This window comes from Centruroides sculpturatus, unplaced genomic scaffold (genome assembly GCF_000671375.1).
Source record: "Centruroides sculpturatus isolate CEXI.00-Female unplaced genomic scaffold, Cexi_2.0 scaffold705, whole genome shotgun sequence".
Lineage (NCBI taxonomy): Eukaryota > Metazoa > Arthropoda > Arachnida > Scorpiones > Buthidae > Centruroides > Centruroides sculpturatus.
Window position 1 is genome coordinate 22,735 of NW_019384916.1, and position 21,635 is coordinate 44,369.

The 21,635-nt window shown below is 26.1% G+C and overlaps 1 protein-coding gene across 1 annotated transcript in view; it reads left to right on the plus strand.

The window, feature by feature from the left end:
• The window catches only part of LOC111631757 (phosphatidylcholine:ceramide cholinephosphotransferase 2-like), a 75,283-nt gene that overhangs the window by 12,416 nt on the left and 41,232 nt on the right, over nt 1-21,635 (plus strand). Inside the window, exons 2-4 of the mRNA XM_023376064.1 lie at nt 11,319-11,897; nt 17,036-17,153; nt 20,438-20,594. Coding sequence (XP_023231832.1) covers nt 11,461-11,897; nt 17,036-17,153; nt 20,438-20,594 — 712 coding nt within the window. The 5' untranslated portion in view covers nt 11,319-11,460. The remainder of the gene's footprint in view (nt 1-11,318; nt 11,898-17,035; nt 17,154-20,437; nt 20,595-21,635) is intronic.

Genomic DNA, 21,635 nt, shown 5'->3' on the forward strand with positions numbered 1-21,635 from the left:
TTTAACTTGATTATTTGATCATCTGCACATAAATATTTATATCTGAATTAAATATTTATGCTGTCAAGTAGGAATCAGCTAAAAAGTAATAAATACATGATTGTATCATTTAGAATGAAATCTTTATTTTAATAAAACTATATATTTTGGATGTCAATTATAACAATTAAAAATTATATATATTTATGTAATTAAGTTATGACGTAAATATCAGATGGTATAGTAATAATATTGTATATTTTTGATATACCATCTGACATTTATTTTTGTTGCAACCAAATTCAACAAAAATAATTTAGTAATCTTTTAAACAATATTAAAATGTAAAGTTAAAACATTTATGTATTGTATGTTTTGAGCAATTAAACCAAAACTTATATTTTTGTTTGTCACACTATATATAATGTAAAAATTAATTTGAACACAAATCAATTGTATTTATTCAGACACTTGGCAAATCTCATCATTAAATTTTATTCAGTTTTGCCAAGTGTCTGAATACATACAATAATTGATTTGTGTTCAAATTACTAAAAATTACTGGCACGGTTTCAAAAATACCGTTGTAAAAATGATCAAAATGTTGATCATCATAGACATCTTGGGACATAAGGAAGTTTAAATCAGCTAGTAAATAAGTGTATTATAGATGACATTCAAAACAGCTGCAATTTTAAGGTGGTAAAATATTATGTTGATTAAATAGAGAACAGCATTAAAAAAAATACAGTAAAATAAATACTTTATTTGCTTTTATTATCTTTAATATTAGTTAATTATTAAGCTATTAAAATATTAATTGTGTTTAAATTGTCAAGAAAAGACATATATACAATAGTTTGATGACAAATTATACTTATTAAATTTCATTTTTTTTAAGTTAGTAATAAATTAAAATTATGGCAAAACTAAAACTCCATAAATCAACTTTTAAATGGATCTCCAATCTGTCATTGAGTAAAGTCCAATGCTGAAGTTTGTGGCGTGCAGGATTCATTTATTACATCATTTTCTGATTAAAATCTTTGAAGATTGATTATAATGAGTGCCATTGCATATTTGTAATGTTTTTGTACAGTTTTGGCAAAATATAGCTTTTGTACTTTTTGATAGAAAGGAAAACATATATATATATTTTTAAAATAATAAAAAGTTATATAGTATGATTTGATTCTTTCTGTGTAATTAATTTTAATATATTTTCAAACTATAAAGTAAGAATTTTTATTCTTTTTAAATTCTTAACTTCTTACTGTTTTTTATAGAAAAATTCTTACTTTTTTATAGTTTGAAAATATGAAATTTAATAAGTATTGATATAAGAGTCTGGTTTGCTTACTTGAATTATGGAGAAAATCAAAATTTAGTTTTGATTTTTGCCATAATTCAAGTAAGTAAATCAGTGTTATCAGAATCTTAAAAGCTAATGAAAATCAATAATGATAATATATTTATAGTATTTGTAGTATATTAATCACACCAAAAAGTTATAACTTTAATGTGAACTATCTTCAGGTATTGTAGATTTGGAAATAATATCTTCAGAGTTAAGAAATATTTTAAGCAATAAAATTAATGAAAAGCACTTGATTCATTAATTAAATTTTATTTTATTTCAATATTTAATGCCTGAATAAGGGTCATATTAAAGATATACCGTCTCTGCAAATAACGTAAGAAATATGCTTTTTTTTAATTGGAGTAAAAAGTGCTAATATTTTAAAATTTCTACTCATCTTCCTAACATCCTCAAATTCATGAAAAATAAATGTTATAAAAAATAACACTAAGAAGAAACATTACCTTGGAAATAACAAAATTTAAATACCCTATTTGTAACAATAAGTCTAAATTATCTCATCTGAAATCTCAAAACTGGATAAGCCAACTCCATGGGTAAAACAAAAAAGAAACCCAAAAGTAGTTAAAGGAGTCAAGATATTTATTTGGATTAAGTGCTTTTCAGGATTAAGAATCCTGAAAAGTGCTTAATCCTGTTATTTTTTAAACACATTAATAGATATTTTTAAATTATATTTGAATTTATAATATTGGTCTATTACATTCAAAAAGTTATATATGAACAGTTCTAGTAAATTGTCAAGTAATAAATTAAAATTATAAAATAAAGCAAAGTAAATCAACTTTCTAAGTTGAGTCTTAGTGTGATACTAAAAAAATAATAATTTAATAATAGAATGATTTGTCATCTTGAAATTCCTTAGGTTTATTTGATTAAATCTCATTTTAAATCAAATCAGAATTATACTACACTGGGTTAAAGTAAACAATAAACAAACATACCGGGAACCCATTGCCGGTGTGCTTCTCTGAAAAACAGAGCATTACACTTGCATTCGCTTAACAGTCGTGTTACCTGAAGAAAAACTTTCAAGTTCGAAAACATTCGTAACACACTGTTTTTCTGAGAATCACACTGGCAACATTTGTTTGTCTCATTTTAAATGTTAAATAATATGATCGATTTCTGAATGTGTACAGGCATAAAGCCTGCCTAACAATGAATGGCAAGTGTGTACTGTATGTACATATGAAATGTTTTTTTGAGATCTTTCATTTTAATTTGAATTGGTGATCTGAAACTGAGATGAAAGTTCTTGAAAAACATTTGACTATACTTACTTCTGACTCCTGGAATCTTCCAAGTGTTTGTTTTTGGATTTCATATTTTATTCAAAAGCTCAAAACATTTGTAGATTTGAAAGTAGTTTTTCTAATGATGATGATATTTTTTCTTAATTTTTCCTTGTTCATCTTGCTGAATAACACTAAGTAGGTATTTTGATGATGTGAAAAATGATTCTTATTAATTTAAAAGTTTTTTTATGGTTTAATAAAGATGTGATTTTAAGATTGTAAAAAATATATGAAAGGGATTATTTTTTATGATCAATATGTATTTAAATAATTTTTAACTTCCTTTATATTGTATATTTTTAGAATTATAATGATCTATATTTAGATTATCAATAAAATAATCAGTTTTTCAGAAATTCAGAACAATATGTAGCTATTAATATATTTGATTTAAATATTTACTTGTGAAGCCAAAGTAAATAGATTATTTATAAATTGATAATGTTTGGTTTGTTTAGTTACTTAAATTCTACACTTTAATTTGTACTAAAGTTCAGTTTTATATTTAGAATTTTTTTCTTTCTTTACAATATTTTTATGAAATTTAATATTTATTTTTTAAAAGATTTGATACATATAAGATACCAATTAATTGAACTGCTTGGAACAAAAGCATAGTCAATATAGAAAATTGGCTGAATCAATCAATAAAAATAATTTTTATTAAGTGCTTTTGTTCTGAAAATTATACTATTGTTGATATAAAATTAGTTTTATTTACTGGGAAAAATTTTAATGCCAATTTTTTAGGTAGATTGTGATTTGTTTAGAAAATGTCTTTGTTCAATAAAAATTTTCTTGACTACAGCAATGATCTATATCAGGACTGGCCAAACCTTGTCACAGTGGGAATCATATATTGCCTATCAGAAATATGAAAGCTGCATTTTCTTTTGAAACTGGTATTTTATATAATGGACTTGTATTCCCATATATTTAATTATTATAATTAAATATATACGAGCTGCAGTGAGTGTCTAGAAGAGCCACAGTTTTGCCACTGGATCTATATGAAAGGAATGTATTGATAGCTCATTCAGAATTGCATTAAGTTCTGTCTGCAAATAAATTTAGTGTATTTTATATTGAATTTATGCATCTTGTTTTTAATTAAGCAATAATTTATTTTTCATTTTTTTAAATAATTGATATATTAATGTTTCTTAATTTAATCTTATTGATTTGATCAATAATTGACTTGATCTTATTGATTTTAGATTAATTGCAAGATGCTAAAAATACATATTTATTAGTATGATTTATTAGTATGTGTTTGTTTAAAAAAAAAGGTGAAGTCAAATTAAACTGATATATTATAAAATTATTAATTTTATCGTTTAGTAAATTATGGCCATAATATTGATTTAAAGAAATAATTTTTAATAATTATTCCTTCAAAAAATACAGAGGAAGTAATTTTGTTAGTTTTGTCATAAGAATCATGTCATCAGTTTTGATGATGAAAAGTGTCCTTATTAATGTAGACATCTACAAAGATATTTTATGAATACTATGATATACTTCTTGTCTAGACTTCTTAATGACTTGTGAGCATTAAGATTGGCCTTACTTTACCACTAGACTTTTTACACTGCCACAGGACTACAAATTAGACTTAGAAAAGCAATGTTTTATTTTCAGAATGCATTTCGGACCTGAAATCCTTCATCAGTTTTTTGATTTAATATATTGATTTGATGTTTAGAACATTAAAAGATTAAACACACCATAAACAAAAATATTTTACATAAAAACATATTAAATCAAAAAAGCTGAGGTTTGAAATGCATTCTGAAAATAAAACAGTGTTTTTCTAAGTCTAATTTGTAGTCATGTGGTGGTGTAGTAAGTCTGGTGGTAAAGTAAGGCCAATCTTAGTGCTCACAAGTCATAAAGATATTTTACTAGATAATGATAGAATTTATTAAAACTTAGTGATGTCTTAATATTGTTTTTGAGTTTTTATCTGAATTCGAAATTGTGTTTACATCATAGTATTTTATAACTTAATTAATTGGCTTGTTTTTGAAATAGATAAATTTTTTTTTTCTTGTTTTCTTAAATATTTTGTTATCTAATATTTTTGGTAAGTTGATATTGAAGCGCTTATCACAAATACATTTTATATGATATCTTAGTTTAATGATGTTATATATATATATATACATGTATAGCATTTTTACATTCATATATAAGTAAATTTTTTTAACTTTATTAGTTTCAGTTCTAAACCAAAATTTACTTTTTAAATGGTTTGAACTTGGTCATCTTTAATATTAAATTACTTGCTTAAATGTTTTAATGAAGATAAAAATAATTTTAAATATTAATGAACAAAGGTTATTGTTTTATATGGCAAAATGTGTTAAATGTTTAATAGATATTGCTGTCCAAAAGTTTTTCAGGTTTTGAGCAAGAAAACTTTTTAAAAAAATATGAGTTAATATATGTACAACTTGATATTTTCTTAGCTGTTCTTAGCATTTTGATATTCTACTACACATCTTCAATATGTTTATTTAAAATTATTTCACATATTTAAAGATGTGAGATATGTGACTAGACAATAGAAACTTCTTATAGAGAAAGAAAGGAAAATTGAGAACACAAAAATGAATTGGTTTTCTTAGAATGGAATATTACTGTGACAACTATTAACCTCAGAATATCTGTCTAATATTTTGGAAAATGATTAATTTAATTCTTACTTTTGGGAGAACTTAAACTCTGAAAAATTTATAATGATTGATAAACCTAACCTAGACGGTTGCAAAACTAATTAAGTTGATTGAAGTTATTTCGAACGGGAAACAATTATTTTCTAAATAATGTTTTCCGTGATTATATAATAACTAATGTGATTTGGGAGCATATTCTACTGCTCTAAATGAAACAACATTTGGACAACAGGCACTTCAAGATGATACACCTGCCATTTATTAAATAAAAATTTTCATACAAACAGTCAAAGAGGTAGCACTGGAGCTATACAATTGTGATCCAAACCTGTTCCCTCACCAGAGAACGGTACCTTAACATGGTGACAACTTTTGTGATCCCAGAGCATCAACAGCATGGGTTCCTTCAGGCTACCATATTCGTGCAACATGATACACCACTCACGTTGCTTGCTCTGTTCAATATGTGTTAAGACAGAATTTCACAGATGAACAAGTGATTAGCTGTTACTTCTTAACATCTTGGCCTCCTCACATTTGACTTCTGATTATGGGGGTTTCTTAAAGGACCAGGTCTATCATGAAAAATAGTGTGTGTGTCAAATCTGAAAGACAGCATTCATTAGCACGTGTTCTCATGATTAAAGTGAACTTATTGCATTAAGTAGTGGAAAACATGCTTTTGCAAATGGAGAATATTGTTGAAATGATGGATGACATATTGAACATTTATTTGCATAGTTCCAGCACCACTTATTGGTAACTTTTTGTACGAAAAATTTTTATTTAATAAATGGCAAGCACATTTGTGAAGTATCTGCTGTCCAAATGTCTTATTTCAAGTAGTAGAATATGTTCCAGTTCTCTTGAGTTGGGGAAGTTATTTTTTAACAATCCTGTTAATAATATAGTGACAAATATTAAAGGCCAGTCATGGTAACGTTCAGAAACTCTAAACCATCTTTTATAAAGCACTTTAAATTTTGAGCAGCAGCAGCATTTATTCATGGAAAGTGGCTATTTTATCAAAAATTTATATTAATATTGGAATTCTAAACAATATTCTACTGTACATTATGTTTATGACACAATTCATTTTGATTATTTTATTATTGGTTATCATCATACATCAAACTTTTAATATTCAATAACAATTTAACTCAAGAAGAATCACATTACAGATTATGTTCATTTTTTAAGGAATATTTTATGATTTAAATTTGTTGAAAGAAGTTAGAAGGAAGATGTCTCAGTTTAATTAATGATAAAGATGATAAAAATCTGACATTTGTTGATAGTAAAAGATAAGTTTGTATGTAGACGTTGATTATTAAAAAACTGTTTAATGTGTGATATCAGTGAAGTATTGTATTTAGTTATTTGAACAATGATAATGATCCATATTTGTTTTTTATACTAATGGAAAAATTAAGAATATAATAAAACTTCAAATATACAGTTTATGGTGCACTCGCTAATCTGAATTGTTACTGTTAAATTATATTGTTTTTATTTAAAAACATATTGAAAGTCAAATGGTAATGCTCTTATCTAAGTTAAGTTTTATTAAGTTATTTTATATATTTGTGATTATTATTAAAGTTAAGTAAAACTAGTTAATTTGCCCCTCAAGAACATTGAATTGTAATTTAGTATGAATTTATTAAAATATTGTACTTAGTAATTAAGACAGATTTAGTGTACATTACAAAGTTTTGGTAGAATATCATTTTTATTGTCATTTATGTTTTTATTTTTTTAAACAATATTACTCACTGAACTTGAAGAAATTTTAAAGTAGTTATCTTGGTCATTTTTACTTTTCCATCTGTTTGTTATATATAACAGAGGGAAAGAATGGAAATTGGTCAAAAATGGTCCCCCAAGATTTTTACATTTTTGAACTTAGGACACCTTGAAACATTGAGAAATGCAAAAAAAATTTGTGGGTAATTTCTGTATGTATGGATGTTAGCGCGTGTGTATGGGGGACATCATTTTGTTCACCCTCTTTGAAGTTTAATAACTTCTGTGCTTATTGTCAAAAATGTCTTCTATTAATTTGGTGATTAATTAATTAATTAATAAAGTTGTGTGTATCTTACTTAAGGATCAAACTTAATGATGATTTTACTTGTTACTAGCATTTACAATTTTTAATAAAATCCATCCCTATCTTCAAAATTAAACTTTTTGCCATTTTATAATAGTTAAAAATATAAAAAGATTTTTAATAAAATATGAAAACAGATGGTACCACCAAAATTTTAAATATTGCCAGGAAAGTTGAGCAACTCATTGCCGTTTTAACAGTTAAATATTAATTCATTTGTATTGAGTAATAATTTTTATGCTTCAACTTAGTTTTAAATACTGAAACACTACAGTTTTGAAGCACATTGAACAGGAAAGAAGAATTGATTTGCAAGTAATTTTGGTAAAAACGAAAGTATTGTTCTGAAAATTTTTTCAAAAAACTACATGAAATTTATGTTTAAATTTAGATTGAAAAAGATAATAAAATGGAAGAGTTACAGTTATTATACAATCTTTTTAAAATACGTATATATCATTCCATTATTTTTAATAATGACATTGATAAGTAAATATCAACTTTTGTAAGATTAATGTAAAAATATATATAATTTTACAGAAAAAGCAAGATAAATAATAATTACTAAAAAAAATAACTACCTAAAGAACAATTAAAATTTTAGTTGAACAGAAATTAAAATCTTATTATATTTACATATAAATTCAAGCTTTCTTTGTAGTGGATGAAAGTGTTATGTCACAAAATCAAAGTTTTGAGTGAGGTTTTGAGTTCAAGTTTGTATTATGTAATTATTGCAGTATAAATATATCCACAAAATAGTGTGTTGCAGAGAGTACTAGTGTGTTAAATTTTTAAGATCTTTGTTGGTGGTATGTAAGAAACATATACATTGCACTTTAATCCATGCAAGACAATTGGATTTTAATTTGGTTATATTGTGTTAATTGTTTCTTCTCTAATGTGGTACCTGTGCTTGCAAAAATCACATTATTAAATTCAGCACAAGGTTTATAGAACATGAGTTAGGAGCAAAATATTAAAAACTTAGTTTTACAAAATGTTTTATTTTAAGCTTCTTCTTTATAATTAAAGTTTTCCTTTTTTTATTCACTAATTTTTTTCTTAATAACTAGGATACTTGCTTATGTTTGGAAAACTGTATTAAACACTTTTATCAAGAAGCATGCACAAATTGCATGCTTCTTGGAGAATAGCATGATAATGCACCTCTTCATGCATACATATAAGCTAGGGTAAAAGACGTGATGTGTAATTTTTGTGTTCTTCTCTGCTGATTTATTAAGACTGGTGGCAATTTTTTTCCATTCACCCAGTCTTACTTGATATAATCACCTCATGCAAAATCACACAGGATCTCGCATGATTTTACATTTTGGCAATTTTATTCCTTATTTATCTACCCCGTATGAACAGATTTGTGCATTAGAAATATGTATTACAATAGAAGAGACTAATTGAAGGTTGATATATTGAGGAAGACTACAAAAGTGTTACATGCAAAAATATTCAATGTAATTGATTATTTTTTCAGTTTCTGAATGTAGTAATTAATGGAGATAATTCTATAGTTATGTTTGTATAATGTATATATTTTTCAACTTCATTGATACATTGCTCATTAGACTGTGTGAAAGACCAAACATTGTAATTCATATAATAAAATTTCAACAGATATTTTATGTATGGTATTTGAGAATATTAATTATTGGATTAAACTGTCACAGAATTTTTTTCTAGTTTATGCTTGCAGAAAAATTGTTAAATAAAAACAAACAGAAAATAAAAATATTCTGTTTACCTAGCAATTTTTTTTTTCATCATCTGTTGTCCCATTGCAGAAAATAGAAATTCAAATATCTATTATAGCTGTCATCAAAACAGATGTCATTCTAAGATGGATGATATCAAAGGTGATAGCAAATTGCTGTTTATCCAATGTACTGTACATACTTGTGTTCAATTTTTTTTCTACACTTCTCAAAAGTTGAATAGAGATGACATCTAAAAAACTCTAATATAATGGTACACCTGCATTTCGTTGTCTGCCATATTGATCAGTTGATGTCACAATTGTCTGGACAAACAATATTTTACAACATTCTCCTTTACTGACTTTTTTGCATTTGATGATGGCAACAGAAAAGTTCATTATTTTCAAAACAGAAAAACCTATGATTACATTTCTGTAATATTTTTTCATGGATGGAAAGTAGAAATTAATTTGAAGATTTGAATTTATAGTAAGTGCACCTATTGATATTAATGTTTTATTTAAATTTCTATTTAGTAACTGAAATAATTTGTTAAAAATAGTGATCTTCATATAAGTTAATTTTAAATTACAGAAGTTTTAGGTTCTGGACATCACTTTTTTATACCTTCACAAAATATTTTGAATACATCATTTTTCATTTTTTTTTAATTAAAATTAAAAATTTCTCTTATTATAACTTGAATATAAGAAAGATGAAATTTTTCATAATTATTGTGTAATTTATTATAGGCCTAATAAATATTTGACAAAGTTGTCCTAAATTTCAAAAATTAAAATTTTAAATAAATATAAATCTTATATTGATAATTAATGCAAATATTGTTTTAAAAATAGTTAATAATAAAATAATCAGAAAATAATTTATATTACTTATTTTCTGATGGACAAAATAATAAAATAAATTTTAAACTTTTTCATTTTTATCTTTAATTTTACTCAATCAGTACTGATAATTCAGCCTATGAATTATCAGAAATGATTGAATACAATTAAAGATAAAAATGAAAAAGTTTAAAATTTATATTATTATTTTGTCCTTGTATTTTATCTTGTACTTTCACCTGTTTTACTTTTTATCATAACATTTTCTGAAGTTTTTGCTTGTGGAAATTGATCAAAATGGTTATATATATATATATGTGAGTATGAGATTATTGCTAATTTTGGATTGGTTATTCATTTTAAATGCAAATATTTAACTTGGCTAAAATAACTTAAGTACTTTTATCTCCAGGGATATAAACAGTTACAAAGAAGAAATATAAATTTTATATATAAACGTCAAACCTGATAGTTATATATTAAAGCCAAACAATTGCCAGATTATATCAACTATACTTCTACTAATACTATTGATTACTACTACTATACAAAGAAGTAATATTTTAATTATTTAGAAAAGTGACTGTTTCAATTTAGAATAGTGTGTGATAAATATATTAAATCTGTATTTGTTTGCATATTAGCTTAATGTCAATAATAAAATTTTTTAAAATTATGTTTGGAGATTTATCACTATATTATACATAAAGGAATAAATAAAATGGAATATGAATGTAATTTTTATTGTGAAGAAAATATGCATCCAATCATAAATTGTTCAGTGAAATAATACATAATATACTGTTTCTCTCTAAAAAGATTATATTAAAGGCACGTGATTATTTCATTTATTTGAAAGACTTGTAAAATGTTTTTGCAACTTCTCCCATCATCAGATCAAAAAACATTTAATGAATCAGATGATGAAAGGGAATAGTCACAAAAAATATTCTATCCAATAAAGAAACTTTGATTCCTATAATCTTTATAGCATTCTTTTCCCTTATAAAGCCAGCAAAATACAGTTGAAGAATTAAATAAGTATTCTAAATATATTTAGAAAATAATTATTTCAAATGTTTCTACTGGAACCTCTGTCCAAAATTATAAACTCACTATTTTTAATAATGGTGTGCTAACTGATAATGGTTGTGCTAATGTTTTTAACTTTAAGATCTTTGGTCTTTTGGAAAATGAATGGTTTTGATACAAATTAGAACAGAATATTTAATATTTTAATTTTATAATCTAAAAAGTTAGTATAAATTTTCTATATTATATTATCTATTAATTATTTTGTTATTTTCAGAATCTTATGGAAAAAATGCATCAATCGAACTACCTGAATGTAAATTAATAAAAAAGAAATGAACAATTAGAAAATTTTAGTTTATAAATTTTGAGGGATGTTCCATGGCTGACCCATTTATTACTGCTGTTGAATTAACAGTATGTCTTCCATTTATAATGAAACTCAACCTTTATTAGAGAGCACAATGGCAAAAGGGTTAAACTGGAAGGATGTGGATCAGGACGGCCATCTATCAGACGTTCAAATCAATGTGGACATACACCACAATGGATTAAGCCGCAGAGAGAAAAATGGAGATGTCCTTGAACTGACGTCACCAAAAGAGGAGCCAAATTTTCGCCCGGAAAAATGGAAGACGCTAGTGGCATTTGCATTTCTTTCAGCCAATCTCATCTTTAACTTGATGTGTTTATCCATTGTTCATGAGAGAGTTCCAGACAGAACAAAATATCCCCCATTACCAGATATATTCTTTGATTACTTTCCTCCTGCTGACTGGGCATTAGATGTATCTGAAATTATTATAATGATAGCTACATGGAGCACTCTAATATTAATCTTTTTTCATCGTCACAGGTGAGTCGTTTATAAAATATTTTGCTAATTCTGAAAAATCTTAACATTATTTATTAGGTCTAATGTTAGAAATATTTTTGAATATTAGTAATGATGAAATCAAATACAGTTTTCTTTTTAAGAATTTACAAACCAACAAATGCTCTAAATAATAATAATTATACAAACAACTTTGGATCAATTTAAAGCCTATGGTTTTTTAAATCCATTCAGAGACAGAAGGTACACAACATGAAGATAAAATACAATTCATTAAAATAATTGATTATTTGACATTAAAAACACATACTTAATACACTTGATGTTGACCTGTTATTGTAGGATCCGGGGCCAACTTTCACCCAGCACTGAAAGTTTTCATAATATCAATCAAGTCACAGTTGTATTTAAATGATGAAAAAACCATTCTGGAATCCTCTGGTGGTCACAAACTACTAAAACAATTAAGAAAATTATTGCAGAGTGCCATCTGGTAAACGTTTGTAGATGTTTCTGCAAACAGTTATTACTAATTGAGTTAATGTTTTGCACCAAGTCTGCAAGATGTCATGTCTTATCACATTGAATTGAAAATGGAAATAAAATTATGTAAATTTTATAATATTTTGTGGCACCCCTGTGAGAAAGCCATGGCTCTGTAAAGTGCTACAGTGCACACTTTGGGAACTGCTGGTGTTTTATATATATATATGCATGCACACACACAAATATATGCTTAAGTATTCTGCTTAATAAATAGAATACCCATAAATGCGGGGGTTCCACAGAAAAATTTTCCATGATTATCGTTTGAAGACAATTACATTAATACATTTTTTATTATTTAATTTTTTGGTTTTTTAAAGACAGTGTTTCATAGTCAAGGGTGTAAAGTCAATATCTCAATCATTTACAATTATAATTTGTGGAATTTTTTACTTGATCCTAGAGAGAGGCAAGTGCCTTGTTTGTCCCCTCTACAGATGCCAATGACAATGAAATATTATAAAGAATGTAGTTTGTTTATTATAATACTATAAATACTATAAAAATAGTAATTATAATCTGTTATTTAATAATAAAAATAATTTACGAATAATGATACAATATCATGTGATGTAATTTAAAAATAATGATACAATTGTGTATATTTATCATGAATTATGAAATATGCAAACTCACAATGTTTTAGTTATATTATGAGTTAGCTTATATGCATTATTCCATTCATTATGTATAGAAATCAAGAAAACAAATGAAAATTGATCATATTGACTTATAAACTGATTTGTCATGGCTCATATTTGATTGCAAGAGAAATGGATATGTCTGACTTTGAAGTTGTTATTAATTTGAATGTTTGGAACTTTTTATAACTTTCAAAACAATATTTACTTGCACTTGATAAATTATTATATAAGAAGGAAACAGTAATTTACTAATCTATATTATCAGTTTCACTGATGTAATCTTTAATTTTGATAGTTAATTTTGTCAATATCTCTTATAAAGTTCAATAAACGGAGTATATGTGAACTTAAAAGCATAATATTTGTGATAAGTTAGTTTAATCTCATGTTTTGTTAAAATAATGTAGATTGGTACAATAATCACAACAGATTATCAAATATTTGTGAGGGTATCTTTGAACATATATTGATTGTATTGTAGAAATTCTAGAACATTATCAGTAACATTGAAGTGAATAAGAAGAAATGACTAAATAATTTTAACATTTCAATGAATTTTACTGCATTATTAACTAATATTTTAAAAATATCAGATTGGAAAACTGTTTAAATTTAATGACTAATTAATAAATTTAGTAATTAATTTGGTTTTAAACAAACTGGACAGTGGAATTTGGAATTGCAGAACAAATTCAAGAAATGCAAGTTAGAAATTTAGTGTGATCATATGAGCAATGATGATATTTAACAACTGGCATTTTAGTATAAATTAATATTTAATGCAGATAATTGAAAAATGACATGTTTGCATGCATGTTAGCTAAATTCTTTTAGTTATTTGTAACTGTTTAAATATCAATTGGTTGATATATGTTGGAGCACACATCATTTCCATAATAATTACTAATATATTAAAAAAGATGAATACTTTAATAAAATTAATGTTTTTAACCAACTTTACTGGCCATCATCATCAGGTTTACAGCAAAATTAATGACAAATATAAGAAATTTGCAAAATTTGAACCAAAAAGAATATTAAACTTTGGAAGTAACCTAACAGAATCCATGATATGCTAGCAAATGCAAGTGACAACATTCAAACAAATAGATGTTCTTTTTAGATCAAATTTTATAAATTCTATTTTATGTTAGTCATTAATTTCTTTGTAACCTGACAATAGTTGATAAAGTTTGTTGAAAACATTAATTTTATTAGTGTTGATCCTTTTTGCTAGATTTTTTGGTTATTGTGATTTTTTATACTTGTTCATCCAGTTCTTTTTGATTGTTTTTATACTTCCAAAACAATTTTTGATTGGGAGGTGAGAGATTTTCTTTGACTCCACTGTCACTAGCTAAATTTTGCTTTTATCTGAGCCATAATTTGATATAACAAAATACATCAAACTACAGTTCTTTATGTCAGTTATCATAAAATTAATACTATAATACAGGGTGTCCAAAAAGTTACTGTGCAGTAAGAACTTTGTAAGTTATAAGTATGGCATTGTAAACAAGATCCATTAGTTATATATCCTGCATTTCCACTTTCTGATAGATGGCATTACTGCTCACTCCCAGATGTTCTGGTTTTTGGACTACAGTTTTGGAAAATTTCTTTGATGAAGAGTGCATAATTGCCCATGGAATCTGGCCAACTAGATCTTTGAACGTCATTCCTCTGGATTTTGGGGGCACTGGGTGACATTTCCAGCATTTGGTGTAGGAGAAACTTCAATATTGTACAGTAGACCCCTATAACACGGGTTCCTATAATTACGATTCCTATAAGATGGTGAAAAAATTGCGACGGTATCCGTACAAACCTGGTAAAAAACTCCTATAATTTGGTAAAACGTCATCGGGCAGTTACTTTCCGCTGTCCAGTGCCACGCTACTGCGAATTTAGGCAGGTAAATTGAGTTTACTATCGCCTGTACAGTATTATATATAAATTAGGTACTGTATATATAATTATATATTAACTTAATTTATTGTAACTTTATTATAATTATATATATATACTTTCTGCTGTCCAGCACCACGCTACGGAGAGTTTAGGCGAGTAAGTTGTTTACTATCGTCTGTACAGTATGTAAATTAGGTACTGTAAGTCTAATACAGTACTGTAATTTTATACATTTATTGTGAAAGAAATATTTCTTATCCAACGGCCATAAAAATTATTTATATTAATGATGTCTCCAAAGTTCAACGGAGTTTTCACAGAAAAATAACTTATCAGAAATTGCCCGCCCATTTGGTGTGTTGCTCCGCGACAAAAACAAGCTTGAGCAATGGCAACACTCAATGGTGTACACTCAGTAAGTAATCCTACAATTTTTTGTTTATAGCGTAGTTTATACAGATTATTCCCCCAAAAAATATACATATTTTGGAAATGTTAAGTCGAATTAGTCTAGAATCGATTAATTTTATGGAAGAAAACCTTTCAAACAGCTGTAGTTTGTAAACTTCACATGTGTTGGGCTGTGATTGGCAAGGACTTGTAAGAAATCAATTCATAAAGAACGGAATGTATCTACCATGTTATAGGGGGGTCAACTGTATGTAAAACTTTACTTTTAATAAAATGTAACTTAAACCTTTTTTCACTGCACAGTAACATCCTGTACTTTGGACACCCTGTACTTAACAGTATATTCCAGTATTCCATACTGAAATTTAGCTAAATTTTAATAAGTGGTTTGATGCTACTGGCTAAATGTCACTTTTTACATGCAAGGCATGCCTGAGAAAAAGTGGAGCATAGTGCAAAGTTGTGATGTGGGGCCTTTTATTAATAATGATGATGATGATAAAAAACATCTCAAACAACAACAAAATGTTTTAATGGTAAACATACTATCTATTAAATAGATTAGTGAAATTTAGTTAAATTAGCAAATAATGAAATGTTCAGTTTTTAAATTTCACAAGAGTTGGATCATGCAGGTTTTGTGTGGTTTCACCATTCATACCACCCTCCAACCAGCCCTGTTCACATCTGAGAATCAACATCTTTAAAAATATTGTTTTGGAACTGATTATTCTAGTATACAGTCGACCTCCCCTATAATTACGATTCCTATAAAACTACGAAAAAATATACGTATTTTGGAAATGTTGAGTCGGATTAGTCTAGAATCGATTAATTTTATGGAAGAAAACCTTTCAATCAGCCGTAGTCCGTAAACTTGACACGTGTCGGGCTGTGATTGGAACGACTTGTAAGAAATCGGATTCCTAATAAATTGGAACGTATCTATATCTTATAGGGGGGTCGACTGTAATTATGCATAAGTTTCATGATTTAATTTATAAAACTTATGTATATTTAAGAACAAGAATATACATGTCTTTCAGCATTAAAGTTGTTTACTTGGAAAGTTTTAATTACAAACAAATACTTTTGACATTTCAAAATGTCATCTTCAGGTTTAGTGAGTGCATACCGTTCAAATTAAAATTTAAGAAAAGTATTTTAAAATATTTGAAATGCACCGTTTACATAGTTTTTACATAAAATTGAACAGATGCAACATAAATGTTATAATTTTAACTTGTTACTATATAATTAATATATATTTCAGAACAATTCAGAAATTTGATTTATTAACATGGTTTAAATTAAAATGGCAGACTGTATATTTCACAATTTTAAAAAATATAGAAGAAAACTAAAATGTCTTCTACCATCCATCCTATTTTTTTTTAACTAATTGTGCAGAGGCATAGTCTCCAATAAAAGGTCGTCTCTGCAAAATGAAGAGATTAGACAGGATGGATGCTGGAAGACATTTTAGTTTTCTTCTATATTTTTAAAAATTATTAACATGAATTAATACAAGTATAAATATATATTTAAAATATTTATTAAATTCTGTTTTGTGTGTGTGTATGTAGGAAACTTTATTGATGTATAAAAGAAATGTTTAGTGATTTAATATTAAATTTTATATTTCAGATTTATTATATTAAGAAGAGTTTTTGTTATAATTGGATTGTTATATTTTATGCGTGGTATAACAATGTTTGTCACTCAGGTGCCAATTGCAAGCACTACCTATTTCTGTTCTCCCAAGGTAAAATAATGTTTTTATATAAAATTATAAACTGTTTTATAGGTATAAGAAAAGTTAAGCCTTTTCTACTATGTATGTTCTTGATAAAAATATCATTTTATCTGTTTTTGTAATGGATAAATTGTTCAATTACCAATTTATGAAATCCTCTTAATGAAAATTCATTATTATAAATATAATTGAGAACTTAAGATCCAAATGATTTTTTTCTGATATTTAAATAAAAAGTTGGTAAGTAAACACACTATCATATCAAGAACCATCAAGAATACTTGGAAATTTTAATGAAACAAACATTTTCTTCTCATTTTCAACTTCAGGTTACAAAGATGGAATGCAAAATGGGACACATTTAGAAAAATAGAACAGAACTTTAATCCAAAACTTCCAGCAGTTAGAAACCTGTTCATGCCCAGTGTGGAAGTAACTTAAAGGGAAAAATAAATCATTTACAACATATAACAATTAATAAAATATTTACCACATACAATAATTGATCAAAATAACAGTTATTATTAGGGGAATTATGCAAGCTTATATAATTCTCACAAAGCTGATATGGAATCCTACATTGGTAATATAATACATTGATACTCATCCAGAATAATCAGAATGCTTCCCACCCTCCTCATTTCTTTATTTCAGAAAAGAACAAAATCTTTAAATTTAGTTTTGTCATTCCTTAATATCAAAATTGCTCAGGTTTCACAATGAGTCTGTGCAGTCCAAATCCAGTAGATTACTTTTACATTTAATTGTTAGTAATAATGAAAAAATTTTATGAATGTAGTAATAAAACTTAACATTAATCAAGATTCTATAATTATTATTTGTAGCTATTTCAAGTTTGTAGCAAATTAATTTGTATTATTTAAAATAATTATTTTTGTATTTAATTCCTGATTTATTTTTGATTTACAGAAAAACTAATAAAAATTTTAAGTATTAAAAAAATTTCATTAAAGTATGCTTAAGAGTTAGATGATGAGGCCTGATAAGTAAGGTATATTGAAATATTATCCATGCACATTATCAGTAATAAAAATTAATTTACATAAATATGGTGAGATTTCAACTAATTAGGAAGTGACATGCAAAGTTGTGCCCTGTCTGCCTTCAGATTAATTTTGGTAATATAAATAAATAATTTTTTTAAATGTTTCAATATTTTTTCAATAAATGTTTCTTTGACATCAAATTGATTTCTCATTCATATTCCAATCACATATTAGCTACATTGGTAGTATATTATCTGGCAATCGAAACAAAAAACTCTTGTCACATTTTAAATTTCTTTATAGTTTGTTCTGTAATGCCCAATCAATGTATTGTTTTCATTCCCAACACCCACTAATCAGTTATGACTATTCCTGTAGTAAGTAGTTATTGTAACTGGCAAAACACAACAGACAATATTATATGAGTTATCTTATAGATGATGCCTGTTGTTCAATTGCCAACTATGAGATAATTCATAGTTGCCAGTCTACATGTTAATGGATTTTTCAGAATTGAAAATTAGTGTAAACTAGTTACAATAAGAATAAAAAATTGGCATCAGCTGTGATAACAAAATTAAGAACATGGTCTAATATATTGCTTCTAGCTCTTAATACTATTTGACACTTAGTCTAAAGCCCATATGTATGTGTGTCTATTTAGACTGTCAAATAAAAACATGATTATATAGTAGAGGCAAAATACAATTATGAACAATGCATCAAAACAAACATTTGGATTGTTTAACCAAACCAAGATAGTAAACTGCATACTGCTGTGGTAATGAAAATATTTAAAGCTTTCCCATTGCAGGATAAAAATTTAGATCTCTTATTTGTACCCATTGCATGACTGAAAGTCAGTACAATATTACCTTAAAAACCTTTTATAAATTTAGTCAAGAAAATTTGTGATAATTTAGAGTTAGTTTAGATCCATTCATAAAATTTATGTATCCAAATAAATTTTCTTATTTATATTTTTCTGATAAATGCAAAATAGTGATAACAATTCTCATAATATTAAAAAAAGTTAATAATTAGCAATATGAAGAAAATATTCTTAATAGCTGTCTTTTGAATTTAATATTTTAGACCACATTGCTACACTTACATATTCTTGATATATAGTTGTTACCACACTTGTATATAGTTTTTTTATAATAAGTTACAACTATATTCATATACAGTGTTCACAATAGATTTTATATGATACCTTTGTACTTTTGTCTGATTTTTATACACTTGTACAAAGTGTTTAAATATTTGAAAAAAATTCAAAAGTATAATAAAAAATATAAATAACATTTAATAATTATTAATATAACAAATTATATTACTAAGGTAAGTATTGCCATCTGTTGGTAATTTTTATAATTTATTGTTGGGGTGTTTTTTATGATTGTCAAAAAAATTACTGGTAGCTTAATCCCTTCATTTTTAACAAACAATACCGGTTGACTTAGACCTAACATTATATATAATAAAAAGTTTTTAAAATAAAATATCATAATGGATGGCTTCACATTCAGATTAGTGATTTTATTTATGTAAAGAAAAATGGTAAATTTACAGTAGAGCATCGTTTATCCGAAAGCCAGTCAACCGAAACGTCAGTTAACTGAAAGCGTTCCAGTTGGCAAATTTAAATTTTTGCAAGTGCTGTGGCGCTGTAACCTTTGGCTATGTATTGGGCTACTCCAATATTTTTTTTTTGTTGGTGTGTGTGTTTTAGCTGGCAGCACTAGCACTTTTGTGTAGTGTTTTTCTGAGGACTGTGCCCTGCTGAATCAAACGTTTTTGATACTAGATTAACTTCTAAAGTTTTTTTCCAATATATTTATTTTGTTTGTACAAAATAAAGAAATAATTTTTAATGATACAATAACCACGATTATTATTATAAAAATTTTCATTATGCTTAACATCAACAAAAATTCAATGCAAAGTGACACGCAACGGAGAAAAATTTCATCATGGGATAGGTTAATATATTTTTCATACATATTTGGTTATCCGAAAAATAAGTTATCTGAATGACCCCAGTCCCCAATTGATTTGAATAAATGATGCTCTACTGTAATACAAATATTTGTGTAATTTGCTCATTTTGAAGTCTTTTTTTTCAAGCATAAATCTGTAAATTTGATTTAATGTACATACTTATTTTAAATATTATTATAGTATAATTGTGGTTTAAATGCTTTTAATTCTATAATAAGTTATAAAAATTTTATCAAATGCAGATTCTTATATATATATTAATTTTTTTGTTTTTTACTTAAGGCCAATTCTACAAATCCTCTGTTAATAGGAAAACGTGTTTTACAATTGATGAGTGGTTTTGGTTTGTCAATTAATGGGCAGCATATCTTTTGTGGTGATTACATTTATAGTGGTCATACAGTAATTTTAACAATGGCTTATCTTATATTTCAAGAATGTAAGTAATACGTTACTATTTATTTTTTACAAAAAGTATTTTTTACAAACTTAATATTTAAAATAATGAAATATTCAATTGAAATACAATAACAATATTCATTATTATTAAAAAACTAATTTAAATAATTGTATTAAATAAATATCAAATGATTTTTAGAATGATTAACAAGGATATTCTTATGGATTAAAAGAGGATATAAATCTATGAACTTACATATACACACAAACTCCAGACAAAATTAAATATTTAAACTGTTCTTTTCTCCAGTTCTAGCAATAGTATGTGAAGTTATAAATCTGTGTATCTTGTCGACAGCATACAGAGTTCTCTTTGTAAAAAAGAGCTTAACAAGAAAAATACAAAATTTACTAAGATAAATTAGAATTTTATTGGTCAGAAATCCTGTTTCCATATGAAAATAATATCAATACATTATCGTTAATGTAATAAAATGCAGTTACACTATCTTGTTTGTGTTTAAAATTTTCTCTATATATTTGATATTTATAATGATATAGTTGTATTAGTTAAACTAACATGATCTATTATATATTGTGACATCATCCCAATATTCTCAATTTTAGTAGTCTGTGTCTTCCCTAGGTATATCATACTTTTCCTGTTAATAATGGAGTCATGCTGGTCATCTATTTAACTTTATTTAAGAGAGAAATTTTTAAATTGAAATAACCTGACTTCAGGTCAAAATCAAAAGTTTGTATATAGTTAATTGAGAGCTCCTGCAGCTAATCTTTCCATAGCTGTTCATGACTTTCATCTACCTCACTCTGTTTTTGAGATTAAGAAGGACAGACAGGCAGATATGACAGTGGAAATTTGTAGGTCTACAATTTTTGAAAATTGCAGCCCAGTAATATTTATAATCAATAACATTAGCAGTTATTACTTTTAAAGTATTGTTGCTTTTAAGCATTATCTCTTCTTATTAGCATTATTTTGTAATAAAAGCAACTTTCTGCTTTTAAAGTAATCATTATTTTAATTTTCTTTTTCTTATTTTTATATAATAATCATGAA